The sequence below is a fragment of the Chiloscyllium plagiosum genome, chromosome 34, assembly GCF_004010195.1.
Source record: "Chiloscyllium plagiosum isolate BGI_BamShark_2017 chromosome 34, ASM401019v2, whole genome shotgun sequence".
NCBI lineage: Eukaryota > Metazoa > Chordata > Chondrichthyes > Orectolobiformes > Hemiscylliidae > Chiloscyllium > Chiloscyllium plagiosum.
The window spans coordinates 5576497-5590816 of record NC_057743.1 but is presented as its reverse complement, the minus strand read 5'-3'; the positions used below and the strand labels follow the sequence as shown (position 1 = coordinate 5590816).

Below are 14320 nucleotides of genomic sequence, written 5' to 3'. Positions count from 1 at the left end.
GACTTTGCATTTTCACCTTTTCAGTTGACTCCAAATTCCATCGCTATTGCTACTATTGGTGCCCTTCCTGGCATGTTGCTCCACAGGGCTCAAATAAAAACTGTAACAGGAGAAACTCAAGTCTGATAGCATCTCTGGAGAGAGAATAGTGCTAATATTTTGAATCTGATGAATGTCCTTCAGAACAAACTCCATAGGGCTATTGTTCATGGGTAGAAGGATTTTGCCTGGTTTCCATTTTGTTCTCAACATCTTAATTTTGAATTTGGAACTGTGGGTGAAGGTCAGTGGCTTAGTTGGCTATCCGGCTGGAGTGTGGTGTACAGTTATATTAAAGGCACCATTCCAAATCCTGTACCAGCTCTATGTTTTACATAGAGTGAGTGCTCCTCAAGTTATATAACCACGCCTCTCTCTTGCTCTCTAACGGAGAAGAGTGTGTATGGTGCCCTCAAGGACTATGGCTAATTACCATTGCCATAAATACTTGAGCCCTCTACCATGCCGTGCAAGGTTGTGGAGTACTTAACGCCACAAATAAGTATAATACTTGTGAAGTCAAGATTTCAGGGTTGTCTGATTTAAAAACATCTTATTGGGAAAGGGGAATTTAACAGTACCCCCTTTACGTGGAGCGGGGGTAGAAATATAAAATTGTTTGGGTGGGTAATCCATTGCCTTCACACTCACCCGACCTTTTCTCCATAATTTGTTGGGTCAGACACCCATTTCGCTGCCCACTCTTATATCTACTAAACCCTTAACTATCCAATTAATTACCACATACCTCTTAAGTCCTGATCTACCCAATGAAGGGCTTGAATCCAGTGCTATGAAATGTTTGGCACTGGAAGGCAGGTGGGTATGGAAAGGCGGATTTTCCACAAAAGCTGGTGAAAAGGTGTGAAGGGAGAGAGGGTGCCTCTTTGAGAGAGTACTTTTTGAGCGTTGAGGCACCCCCTCATAAGATTGTAACTCCACCATAGTATATCCCTGCCTGGCTTTGAAAATACACACACACACACCCCTATTCCAATAAGCTCCCAAAAACATCGGGTAGAGGATTTCCACCCCCACTCCATAATCTCCCAAAATGCTTGCCCGATTGTGTTATGTTAGAGTGAGAAAATGTCCATAAATAAACAGTGCATTTCAACAACTGGATGCCTGTTTACTCATGGTGAGTCTAATAATGGAATTTCGAATTAGTACAGTGAGTGTTGAATTGATAAGCTTGTTAGTTAAGGGACATGCAAAAGATTCTTGTTTGTTCTGTGGGATCTTTTGTGTGTGCTAAAATGTAAATGTCTCATTGGAAAGACAGCATCTATAACAGGGTAGGACACCCTCACTGTGACACTGCCTCCATGAGGTGCTGAGATGCTGAAAATGAAGCTTGAACTTTCTAATTGCAGAGTCAGTGATGCTAACTGAGCCAATGTAATAAATGTGCTACTGAAAGACACCAATGTATGGTTCATATTTACTTTTGTAACAAAAAAGATCCACAGACAGTGAAGAGGAATGATTCTCTACTGATTTTTATTTGATTGCAAGAAGACTAAAGTGCCTGGAAGAAAGACTAAAAATATCTTTAAGACAAGCTAGGTGAAATCTGGTTGTAACTTCTTGTATGTTTTTAAAATGGGAGATTTGCAGTTTTCCAATCAACCAATAGTGGCACACGTATTGCATTGGCTCAGTTAGCATCACTCACTTTGCAATTAGAAAGTTCAAGCTTCATTTTCAGATCAGCTTTTAATTTTGCTTCAGTTTGGAGTCTGGCTTTAGATACTGGAAATGCTGGATGTGAGTTGGATTTTAAGTTTAGTTGTCAGGTAGTGAGGGATTCTAGCTCAAGACTATTCAAGAATCAGAATTGGCAAAATGTGAATCTGGTCCCTGTCTCTCTGCAGCAATTTTGGAAGCGTCCAGATGGTCAGCAAGCCACTCGGGAACATCTCTTGATGGTCCTTGCTGACTTGGATGAGGTCCTCATCCGTGCCACCTACTCGACCGACATGATCTCTGCCAGCCTGTCTGACATGAGCATGGAAATCGCAGTGCCATATTACACTGACCTGGCACAGGCTCTGCAAGTGGAAGAATGTCGTTGTCCCCCAGGATACCATGGATTGTCCTGCCAGGTGACCATATCATTGTTTCTCTGACTTACTATAATCTTCTTTCCAAAATGCAACTTATTTCTCGGTCAATGACAGCAGTCTTCTTTTGCAGTGGATCTTAAACTAATGCACCCATGAAGTGCTTTGAAACTTTACCAGGCAAAAGCCTAACGCTGAATGACGTGAGGTGTTGAAAGGTATAACCGAGAGCTTGGTCAAGGAGGAAGCTTTTCAGATGCATCATAATAGAAGAAAGCAGGTTGGGGAGGTTTGGGAAGAAATTTCAGCGCTCTTAGCTTCAGCAGCTTAAGGCACAACCACGAGTGGAGCAGCTAAAATCAGGCTGGTGCAAAAGTCTGGAATTAGAACATCGTAGCTATCTCAAGAGCACCAGGGAATATTATAGGGAGAGAGTGTAGCAAAGAAAGAGATTTGAACATGAGGCTCAGGTCCATACATTTTTTCCTTTTAATATTTTCCTTTCATTTTATCTTTCTAATTTTTATTTTAAAACACGTTGAGTCGCATGTAATGGAGTAAAACAATATATCATGGACAGTGGTCCGTTTTGTAACTGGAGTAGGTTATCTGGATATTCTACGTTCTAGAAACGAGATGTCTTTTACACGGATCAAAGCCGATGCTCTCATCCATACTCACCACCAGCATGCTGGGTAGTCTGCAAGCAGAGGAGCCCTCACCTCTTCATTGTTCGTCTGTGACAAATCCTTGGCAATGAATATCCATTAGTTATTCAGCCGTACGGTTTGTTGCAGTCAAATCTCACCCAGTTCTTAGGTAGGATACATGCCTATGCTCTTCTAATGGGAGTTGACTACAGGACCTTCTGTAACGAAGGCTGTATTAGTATAAGTAAACGTGGTACAATAGCCAATCCACCTGCAGGTTACTGTGATATTGGTGCATAAGGCAACCTTTGAAGCCTTAAAATTCCTCCAAAATTGGGGGTAATGTTATATGCTGAGTGGAAAAGTGATCCACCATTGTCTGTGTGGGTCTACCATATGGGACGTGTTCTGTGTTGCCATGCCTTAAGTCACCTTCACAACATTACCCTATAGCAACTTCTTGATCCTGTGCCTTCACTTAGAGAATACTGGGAAATAAAGCATTCATTTGTGGAGTGACAAATTGAGACGGACCATTAATGTGAGCATAACATGTTTGAGAGTGAGAAGGGTGAGGGGATGGACTTGTATCCTGACTATGTGCAGAAAACATGATTTTTGAGTGTGAGAAAATGGGGTAATCTTACACATTATGTTGACTTGTAAGGTGCAAACTATAGTATTTATTTTTAACATAGTTCTTTCCCGGATTAGTGAAGTAGCTTAAAAAGCAAAACAGAAATAAGTGAGAGAGGTGATAATGAGTGAAGGGGATCTTTTAATGTAGCAAGTTACGATGGTCGGGGTGGCACTGTCTGGAAGATGTTGACAGCAGATTCATTGTAACTTTCAAAGGAGAAGGGGGTAAATACTAGAATCAGAATAATTTGCAGGGGCTGAGGACAAAAATGGAGTCAGTTGTGTATTTCCTCCAAAGGGTCAATGAGATGAATGACCATCTCCTATGCTATAAGATTTTATGAACCAGTTAAAGATTTTGTACATCAGCCTCTAAAAGACCATTGGGTTCTGAATGTTGATCCAAGATGGTTGCTGTTCTAACAAGATGTTTGAGGAGACCAGCAAGCCATGTGCATCCCAGTGTTAGAATCTGAATTTTTGGTTTCTGCTCAGGTTGTGAAACACAAGCTCCAGTACAATCAAGAAGGCAATTGAATAAATGACTTTGTACTGAATTTGCTGTCCTGTTTCTCTCCTAGGACTGCGCTCCTGGTTACACGAGGACTGGAGGAGGCCTGTACCTCGGAGATTGCAAATTATGTGAATGTAATGGACACTCTGACTCCTGCCACCCAGAGACTGGTGTTTGCTCGGTATTAGTTTCACTATTCATTTCAATGTATTAGTAATTTAGCACAAAGTGAGCTGTAGCAAAACCTCTCTGCCCACTGTTTGCTGAGAATGTCAACAAGTGCGTCTTTATTCAACAAAAGGGCAACTTACTGGTGCTGTGAAGAAGTGCGTGGAACATAAAAGATGGATGTTCTCATGGGGAAAGTTTGAATGCTTGCACCACATTCACTCAAAGTATTAATTTTTCAGAGCATTCTCTCTATCACAGAATCTTGATACGCCTCTGCAGTTCTTCTTATTTCAGGAAATTGCTATGCCTGCGAAACCAAGATGGTTCTGAGTATGATCTCCAGTGTGTGCTGACCAGTACTGGTGAGGTAGTCCTGTTAGAAAAGGGAATGGTTCCATTGCTGAAATACACTGCCCTTTTAACTGGATTACTGAAGAGCATCTGATGGCAGTATATAATATTATAATTATAGTAATAATGTTTAAAATTATGGGAGCTTTTGTTACATTAAACAAGGAACAGCTGTTTCCATTGGAAGGCGGGTCAGTAAACAAAGGCACAGATTTCAGGTAATTAAGATCAGAAAGGAAATTTCCTTTTGTTTTTAAAAATAGTGAGTTGTTATCATCTTTAAATTGCTGGAAGCAGGTTCAGTAATAGTTTTCAAAGAGGATTTGTATAAGTCATTTGAAAAGAAAATCTTTCCAGGGCTATAGGGAAAGAGCAGGGAGGATGACAATCTCTCATGGAGTAGCTCTCGTGGACTACTGGCAGGCACACGTGGAGTCAGATGTGTGCTGTATGGTTTAATAAACTAAAAGTCAAACAATCCCATGTTAAAACAAAGGGAGTAAAGGAAGATGCTGAAGGATAGGTGATTTATGATATTAGAAACAAATCAATAGTTACCATCTATGTTTGTGCACCACATGCTCAGTGAAGTGAAGCCCAGCAGGGTTGAGGTGATTCTAATGCTCCACTTGACTGCAGTGTCCTGCGATTCTGTTGTAAAACACAGCTTTTTCAGCCTATCGTAGCTCTCCGCCTCCTTTCCATGAATGAAACAGCTGTAAAGATTAAATACAGCACTTTTCCCTGGGGAAGCAGGATTATATTCACGGCTGCAGGAAGCAAATATATTGGCTGCAGTACTCGGGTGTTAGTGGAGAAGCAGAACCAGATCAAAATGACTCTGTTTCAGTTGGAAAACTGCATTGAAGCTCGAAAGTAGAGACAATGCAAATGAAATATGATCTTGACTATCTTCAGGCAACTCTACATTCTGAATGTTTTGTAAACTTATATGTTAAAAAGATGAAATTGTTTGATCATTTCCAACTCATTTCTTTTTTACCCTTTTTAATATCGACATGTGTGAGCAGCTGTATCTTTTGTGAAGAAAGCTGTTTTATATATTCTTTGAATTTGTTTACCCTGGAAGGCAGAATCAAAACACATTACTTTGGCAGAGAGGCCCACCCAATAATGGACAGTGTGTGTAGGGCCCAGCAACAAGGGCTGCCATCGACTTCACAGGGCAGCGTGAGGCAGTGTATTCCTGCTGTGGAGAAACCTCTGGAAGTACAGCTCTAGATTTGACTGACCCAGTGCAGGATATGAGAAAGCTTCCTTGAGGCTAGGAATACTGCAGTGAGCAACTCACTTTCTGATTCCCCAGAGTCTGTCCACCATTTACAAGGCACAGTCAGGAGTGTGATGGAATACTCTCCCCTTGCCTAGATGAGTGCAGCCCCAACAACACTCAAGAAGCTTGACACCATCCAGGACTAAGCCGCCTGCTTGATTGGCACCACATCCACAAATATCCATACCTCCACCACCAGCACTCAGTCATAGCAGTGTGTACTATCTACAAGATTCGCTGCAGAAATTCACCAATGATCCTAAGATAGCACCTTCCAAATCCAGGACCAGTTCCATCTAGAAGAACTAGGGCAGCAGATACATGGGAATGCAAGTTCCCCTCCAAGCCATTCACCATCCTGGATTGGAAGTATATCGCCATTCCTTCACTGTCGCTAGATCAAAATCCTGGAATTCCTTTCCAAACAGCACTGTGGATCAATCTGTCTTGGGTACTAATGCAGAATGAATATATACTGTGTATGAATTTATTTTCCTTTTAACTTCAAGCAGTTAATAATGAACTATCCCTTGTTCTGAGTTTCTTCTACCCATGAGATTGGGCATCGTAGGTGAGGCCAGTATTTACCATCTGTTCCTATTTGAGAAGGTGGTGGTGAGCTGCCTTAGAACATCAGAAATAGGAGTAGGAGAAGGCCATTCAGCCTTTCAAACCTGTTCAATTGTTCTCTAAGACCACATTGATTATCAGTTCCAGTACAGGTCGTTCTGCTATTACGTGCATTTCATCAACACAGATTCGCTGTAACCAGATTAACAAGTTGAGGATGCTGTTTCTGAAGCGCAAACTTTTAAAACATGTGTTGACTGTAACACGATTACATCGCCAACTCTTCGAGCACTGTTTCTAAAGCGCGACTTTTCTAAAATGCAGGGTTGCACAAGAACACAACCATTGTGTTATACAAGAACTGACTGTATCATTTTCCTGCATTATCCCTGTATTCCTTGATATTTTAATATGTCCAAATTTATAATTTCTCCCTTGCTTATACTCAATGACTGAGTCTTCCACGCCCGTGGAGCAGAGAATTCCAAAACATCACTACCCTTTGAGTGAAGAAATTCCTTCTCACCTCAATACTAACTGAGTTGCTTCCCACCCCTCAAAAGAAAAGCCAGGTTTAACATTGAGTCCCATAAGAACTCTGTATGCTGTAATGAGATGTCCTCTCCCTCTTCTAAACTTGAGCTAACTTGACCCAGGCTCCTCATAGGAAAATCCTGCCAACCAAAAGATTAGTGACCTTCATTACCTCCCCAGTGTATCTTTCTGCTGTGAGCCTTGGTGATAACACTGGGCAGGTTTCACCCCCTGGTAGCCTTATTATTGCCTCAGAATCATTTTACAATTGGTGATGGGAAGACGTGAAGATGTTGACCTGCTGAGTTAAGTGCAGTACCTATGTAGTAGATCGCTATGTGGAATAGAATTAAGCATTGATTTTCTTTCATGTGGATCTTGATATTTATACACTGACTAACTCTCATCACAAATCCTAATGTAGAAAGTCTTGAACTGAAGCACGATTTTGTTTCTAAAATATATAAAATCTCTTAAACAGAACTGTTTACATAACACGGCTGGGGATTTCTGTGATCAGTGTGCCCCTGGTTATTATGGAGATGCCACTGCGGGTACAGCAGCAGACTGCCAACCTTGTGCCTGTCCATTGACAATTCAAGAGAACCAGTAAGTTGCCAACTTCACAAGACTGTTGATGTATTGTGCTGCTGTCAGAGATTTGTAGCTCCATGTTTATGTGCGATATATAATCATGTTCATGGGGCTTTTTGTATGGTTTTGAGGTTTAAGTTGTAGCTGTTTTAATTGTATCTCAGTGATTGCCACGGGGCCATGAATTTCTGACCACGGCTCTGTCATTGTGATGAGACTTGTTGAGTTTGGAAGAGAGCTGCAGTATGAAATATTGGTTCTTGTTTTCCTGCAGATGTTCTGCACCTGCTGACTGTTGACAGATTTATAGCAATGTGAATACTTCAGTTGTACTTTTTTGAGGGTCTCTAGTAGACACCGTTGGAGGGATGAACGTGGGGCTACCTGGGGGTTGTTCGGGGAGGTACCGGGGGCCAAGGCCACCAAGTGGGTGATGCCCAAGCATCTCTGGGCCTAGCAGGCAGTATCTAGTCACCCTTTTAGCTGTTGATCATTATTGCCGACAGTAACACTGTTAAACACAGAAAACTCATAACCCATATGGGTGGAGCTATAAGTTGTGTAGATCATGGACATTATAACTTGAAACCTTTCATGTTGTGTACCACTTTGTCTTCTGCTAGGTTTTCTCCTACCTGTGAAAGTAGCGAAGTTGGTGGGTACAGGTGTACAGCATGTCTCCCTGGCTATACAGGCCAGTACTGTGAGCGGTAAGTGGATTGGATCATTACTCGGGGTTCCTCAAGTGCTAATTGAAGTAGAAATTAGCAGAAAACCTCTACACAATCATCTGTCAACCTTCTGAATCACAAGAACTGATATCCTTCATTGTTGTCCCCAAGAGGTGCCACCTGCCTGAATGAAGACACACACCTGTTCTTGTCCCAAGTCTCTGACCACTTTCTATTATCCAGGATATCAGCATCTCATCCACATTTCCCCATTGCCCTGGACTGGGGTGTGGAGAGATAGGGAATTCAAGGAGGAGAAACTGAGGTGCAAGCCCAGAAATGGTGTGCTGATGAGCTAGGCTGTGCTACTGGTCTCTCTGCTTCAGTTGGTTTTCACGTACCCACAGGGTGTCCAGGCTCTGGGCACATGTCACCAAACCAGCCATCCTCCAGTCGAAGGATTTCAAAGGTGCCAGCCACAAGCTGGAGTGGAGCCATAGGGTTATGTTTTGCTTTCGCATGTGGATTGCTGAGACTCCATCTGACGTCCTGGTTCCAGTCCTGCTCTCTAGGACAAAGGTTTTCCCAGAAACGGGCCTGCATGGAGTATTTCCCCCAACTGTTGATGGATTCAGACAGGGAGTTTTGAGCATTCTTTAAGCCTGGGAGATGCTGCTCCCTATGGATTTGCTGATCCTGTCAGGTGCATGAGCACAGGGGAGAAGAGCTGAATTTTTGGCTATCCATTTTCTGATGAAGGCCATTGATTCTGTAATTGATTCTTTTTCCTGATGATGCAGGACTGTTTGATTGCAATCATTATCTGAAAATAAAGAATGCGCAGGGTTGTTAAGAGGAGGCATGTGGATATTACATGAATAGTTCCTTCAGAGAGCCAAGAACAGATTCGATGGGCTGAATAGCCTCCATGTATCTCAGTACATGTGAAAATGATAAATCTAATCCAACAATTTTGATGGATTAGAACTGGGCTTACAGAGAGCAACTTGATGCCTTAAGGGGCTGTGTAGACAAGGTTATCATTGTGGTTATCACCCTAGAAACTGAGTTAAGAAGTGCATTAATTCTTGTGAATGTGTAACTCTGAAGTTAACTGTGCATTAGTTTGGTGTAATGCATCCTATTGAATGACTCATTGCTTACTGAACATTAGCATTGACACTGTACTTATTACTTTCTGTCTGACGGGAATCTTATTGACTTTGTTTTCAGTTGTTCCCCGGGGTATTCTGGCAACCCAAGAATTCCAGGACAGAGGTGTTATCCAGTCGGTATGTTGGCAGTAAGCCCTGGGAGATGATGGGGTTTGGATGTATATTTTTGTGCTATCTACATGGAACGTTTGTGCATAGTGAGTACGCAGGGAATCTCTAGACTGACCATTTGTGTTCAGAATCTTTTTGGTAAAGCAAGCCCCGGATGTAGATTTGCAGTTATCAAAGGCAGTCTCCAATACAGGGTGTGCCTCCGAAACCAATTGGAAGTCTGCACATTCAAATTAACTGTTTACACCTGGACCAACTTCCTCTCAGATTTCTCTCTGCTGCTTCGGAAAATCAATATTAAGAAAACATCTGGTTCCTTCAGTCGTTCTGAACAATACAACCACAAAGTCTATTCTTGATCGCGGGTCCCTTGGAAATATGAAGCCCACCTGCTAATTGTATTCTCAGTTTTAGCCCCACTGCAGGTCCTTGCTTCTGACTTTCCCATTCTTTCTCTCGCTCTCTCGCTCTCTCTCTCTCTCTCTCTCTCTCGCAGCTTACAGAAGCTGGAGGTTATCAGCATTTCTAAGCAGTAAATGCAATGATACTCACATAGTATCTCATTATTCTACAGTCCATCATGTTCAACAGTTTGATGGCGTATGCATTTTTTAACATTGACATCGCCCATTTACAGTTCCCTTTGGTTTTCTTTTAATATTTCAGTATATTTGAGCTCCATCCCTATGTGGAACTGCATTATGCCCCATCCTTACTCCCCTCCTTCATGGATTAATGTTTTGACCATTTACCTTCCTGTTCATACATTCAACTCACCACATTTCTAGGTAGTTCAGGTCCTGGGTTTGGGAGGGTACGTTGAAGAAACCTTGCTGAGTTATTGCTATCTGCTAAGTGATACATTCTGCTGCCCCTGTGCATTGATGATGGATAGAGTGAATGTTGAAGATGGTGGATGGAGAGCCAAACACATGGGATTCTTTGTCCAGGATGGTGCTTAGGTTGTTAAATGTTCTTACTGATGGAATTAATCTGGGAGTTTCCATTAACTAATGATGGTTCACACGTTGAGATCCAGCAATTTGAACTCTCCTGCTGTCCCAGGGGATTTAGCAGCAGTGTGTGGGTGTGAAGCTGGAACATGATCTGGTAAGAAACCTTTAAGGTATTTTGCTACACTTCGCTCTGCTACAGATTGGGCATCTCCTGTCTTTCACACTTGGATCTTGGGGCGGCACGGTGGCTCCGTTTTTAACACTGCTACCTCACAGTGCCAAGGACCTGGGTTCGAATCCCACCTTGGGCAACTGTATGGAGTTTGCACATTCCCCAGAGTCTGGTTTCCTCTGGGTGCTCCAGTTTCCTCCCACAATCCAAAGATGTGCAGGTCAGGTGAATTGGCCATGCTAAATTGCCCATAGTGTTACATGCATTAGTCAGGGGTAAATGTAGAGTAGGGGAATGGGTCTGGGTGGGTTACTCTTCGGAGGGTGGGTGTGGACTTGTCGGGCCAAAGCACTGTTTCCATACTGTAGGGAATCTAATCTAATTGTGGGTGATCCAATTGTTAATCATAGTGTGTAATTAAAATATTACATTAAGCACAACATTTTTAAAAAGCAGTGCATTATAGGAGAGTGACTGAATACAATCAAAAAAATCTCAGCGCTTAAGTGGAATTTCCTTGGACTAACTGCCAAACTATGGGTTCAGTAAAGGCAACGGAAGTGTATTGAAAAAAAACAAATGTTTTACATCAGTTGGATTTGACACTGGTCTTGTTTTAGTTGGATAAAGCATGTATCTTGTGAGATTAAGTTCAATATTATGGATATGACTAAACTTACCGTCGTCTTTAGATCGCAATCCTTTCCTGGTTACTGTTATCCCTCGGAGAACAACAGTGGAACAAGGCAGCAATGTGATTCTGAAGTGCCAGGTTATTGGTCAGGCTCCATTTTACTACTACTGGAGCAGAGCTGACGGTCATCCTCTATCCAACCGCGTTCAGCAGAGGGAACAAGGTACCAATGCATCAAGAATCTCTCCTGTGACTTGCCCAATGTTTAAACTGGGTTTGCAGTCTTTACTTGCATTGAACGTACATTTCCTGTTGTCAGTTCTTCCTGGTGAATTACCAAGCAGTGCATGTATGGGGGTTTTTATACTTTGTGGGAGATCAATAATTAGTTAACATTTCATACTATGTCTAAGAGCACTCAAAATTCACCATCATTAGCAGGTTGTATCCTGATTCAAAGAACAAAACAACAAAAAACAATGCAGCAAAGAACAATTGCGATCGGCCCTCAAAACCTGCGGCGACACATTTTGCCCTACCACACTAAAACTGCCTTCACGTACAGGATCCGTCTCCCTCTATTACCTTCCTATTCATGTATTCGTCCAGGTGCTTCTTGAATGCTGCTATTGTGTCTGCCTCCACCACCACCTCTGGCAGCACGTTCCAGGTATTCACCACCCTTTGTGTGAAGAACTTGCCTTGCACATCTCTATTAAACACATCTCTTTTAGAAATGTGACACTCACTTCCCTAAGATTATCCTCCACCAATTTCTTCTATTGGGTGAATGCCATCACATTTAGGATCTCAGTTCCCTCTTCTGGCTCTACACACATAGATTCCCTTTGTCCTTGAGTGGGCCAACCCTTTCCCTGGCTACCCTCTTGCTTTTTATTTATGTACAAAAGCCTTTGGGATTCTCCTTAAAATTGTTCACTAATAACTTTTCATGACCCCATTTAAGCACTTCTTATTCCTTGTTTAAGTTGTTTCCTACTTTCCTGAAATACTTCAAGGGCTTCGCCAGTTCCCATCCTCCTAGACCTTACGTATGCTTCCTTTTTCTTTTTGACCAAGATCATAATGTGCCTGGTTATCCACAGTTCATGTACCTTGCCATACCTATCTTTCATTCTCGCAGGAACATGCCGCTCCTGAACTCTTAACACTGGGCGGCACGGTGGCTGCAGCCTCACAGCACCAGGGTCCCAGGTTCACTTCTAGCCTCAGGTGACTGACTGTGTGGAATTTGCACCTTCCCCCCATGTCTGTGTGGGTTTCCTTCGGGTGTTCCGGTTTCCTCCCATTGTCCAAAGACATGCAGATCAGGTGAATTGGCCATACGAAATTGTTCATAGTGTTAGGTGCATTAGTCAGAGGGAAATGAGTCTGGGTGGGTTACTCTTCGGAGGGTCGGTGTGGACTGGTTGGGCCAAAGGGCTTGTTTCCACACTGTAGGGAATCTAATCTAATCTAAACTGCCATTTGAAATACTCGCATATATATGATGTGAATTTACCCTCAAATAGCTGTATCCAATCAAAATTCTCCATTTCCTGCCTAATAGTGTTGTAGTTCTCCTTCCCTCAGCTTAACACCTTCAGCTGAGGACTGCTGTTATTCCTATCCATGAATATCTTGAAACTCAGGTATTATGGACACTACTCCCTAAATGCACCCTCACTAAAACTTCACTCACCTGACTGGGCTCATTTCCCAAAACCAGGTCCAGTATAACCCCTTCCCTGGTTGGACTGTTTACATATTGCGTCAAGAAACCCTCCTGAATGTCCTTCCAAATCCTGCCCTATCCAAATCCCTAGCATAAAGTGAGTCCCAGTCAACATTGGGGAAATTAAAATCACCCATCACAACCCTGCTGTTCTTACGTCTTTTCAAAATCTGTCTATGTATTCTCTCCTCCATCCCCCGCTGGCTGTTGGGCGGCCTGTAGAGTACCCCCGCATTGTGATTTCACCTTTGCTATTCCTGAGCTCTACTCGTATTGCCTCACTGCACAAGTCTTCTGATGTATCCTACCTTAGTAATGCAATTTCCCCATCCCTTTTTATCACACCAGAAACCTGTAAATCCTTGGGATGTTCAGCTGCCAGTCCTGTCCCTCTTTCAGCCACTTCTCCATAATTGCAATAATGTCATAGTTCCAAGTCGTCACCGAAGCCCTAAATTCATGTAGCTTGCCTATTTATACTTCTTACATTGAAACACATTCATTTCAGACCTCCTCCACTGCTCTTTTCAGCAGTGTTTCCCTGCCTTTTCTTGTTATTCACTTGAATAAGGTGAGTTTTTACAATAACATACTGTGCATGTTAATGATGAGCTGGCCTACATACTGTGGGAAATTCTGAAATCCTGGATCTCTGACATGCAGTTAAGGCATCCTTCATCTCTAATTCCATCAATTCCAGATGACTTGGGTTCACACTCCATTGTGAGGGTTGTAGGATGTTCCTGTATTATCATGTGTTGCATCGTGGTTCTGAAAGAGTTAATGCTGGAAACTATGTTGACCTTCCCCAGCCTGATGATGTGAAAAGTTAGAAATGTGGAATCTCGCCTCAGATCCCAATGGAGGCAGACATGTCATTTCTGGTTCCTGACAGTGTTAGTTATAATGTCACGCTGGTCAATATAGTACGTACCTATTGTATCAATCTTGTTAAGGCTCAGTAGTGTTTTACCCTCTGCCATTTTAAACCAATCAGGTCTTTAGACCCAGTATAGAAAGAACAATTAATGGCAGCTGTCTACCCCAATCAGCTGGTATTGGTTGGTTCTGCAATAACTATGGCACTTTGTAATAGTGAGGAAGAGTGCCCAAAGCCAGAGATAATTTTTGAAGCTTGTATAGAAGACAGTTATTTTGGTGATTACTTTTTAGTTCAGGATAAATATCTGAATTATTAGAGAGTGGCATCTCTATTTCATAACCAAAGAGTGATTTACTTAAGCTTTAGTTGTCACAAAGGATGTTTTTATTTCCCCATTGGTATTTTGTATTTTCCTCCAGTGTCTTAGTTAATAGAAAATTATAGATATAGTTATTGATTATAGGTATAGTTATTGCTGTTAATATTGCAATAATTTTGCTTAGCATTGGATTCCACTTACAAACTGTGTACCCATTTTGGTCAGAATTGTTTCACTTGTGT

The 14320-nt window shown here is 42.2% G+C and overlaps 1 protein-coding gene across 1 annotated transcript in view; it reads left to right on the top strand.

Moving 5' to 3' along the window:
* Positions 1-14320, top strand: part of hspg2 (heparan sulfate proteoglycan 2) — a 522026-nt gene that overhangs the window by 317625 nt on the left and 190081 nt on the right. Inside the window, exons 41-46 of the mRNA XM_043675530.1 lie at positions 1917-2147; positions 3976-4089; positions 7310-7437; positions 8046-8132; positions 9327-9385; positions 11200-11364. Coding sequence (XP_043531465.1) covers positions 1917-2147; positions 3976-4089; positions 7310-7437; positions 8046-8132; positions 9327-9385; positions 11200-11364 — 784 coding nt within the window. The remainder of the gene's footprint in view (positions 1-1916; positions 2148-3975; positions 4090-7309; positions 7438-8045; positions 8133-9326; positions 9386-11199; positions 11365-14320) is intronic.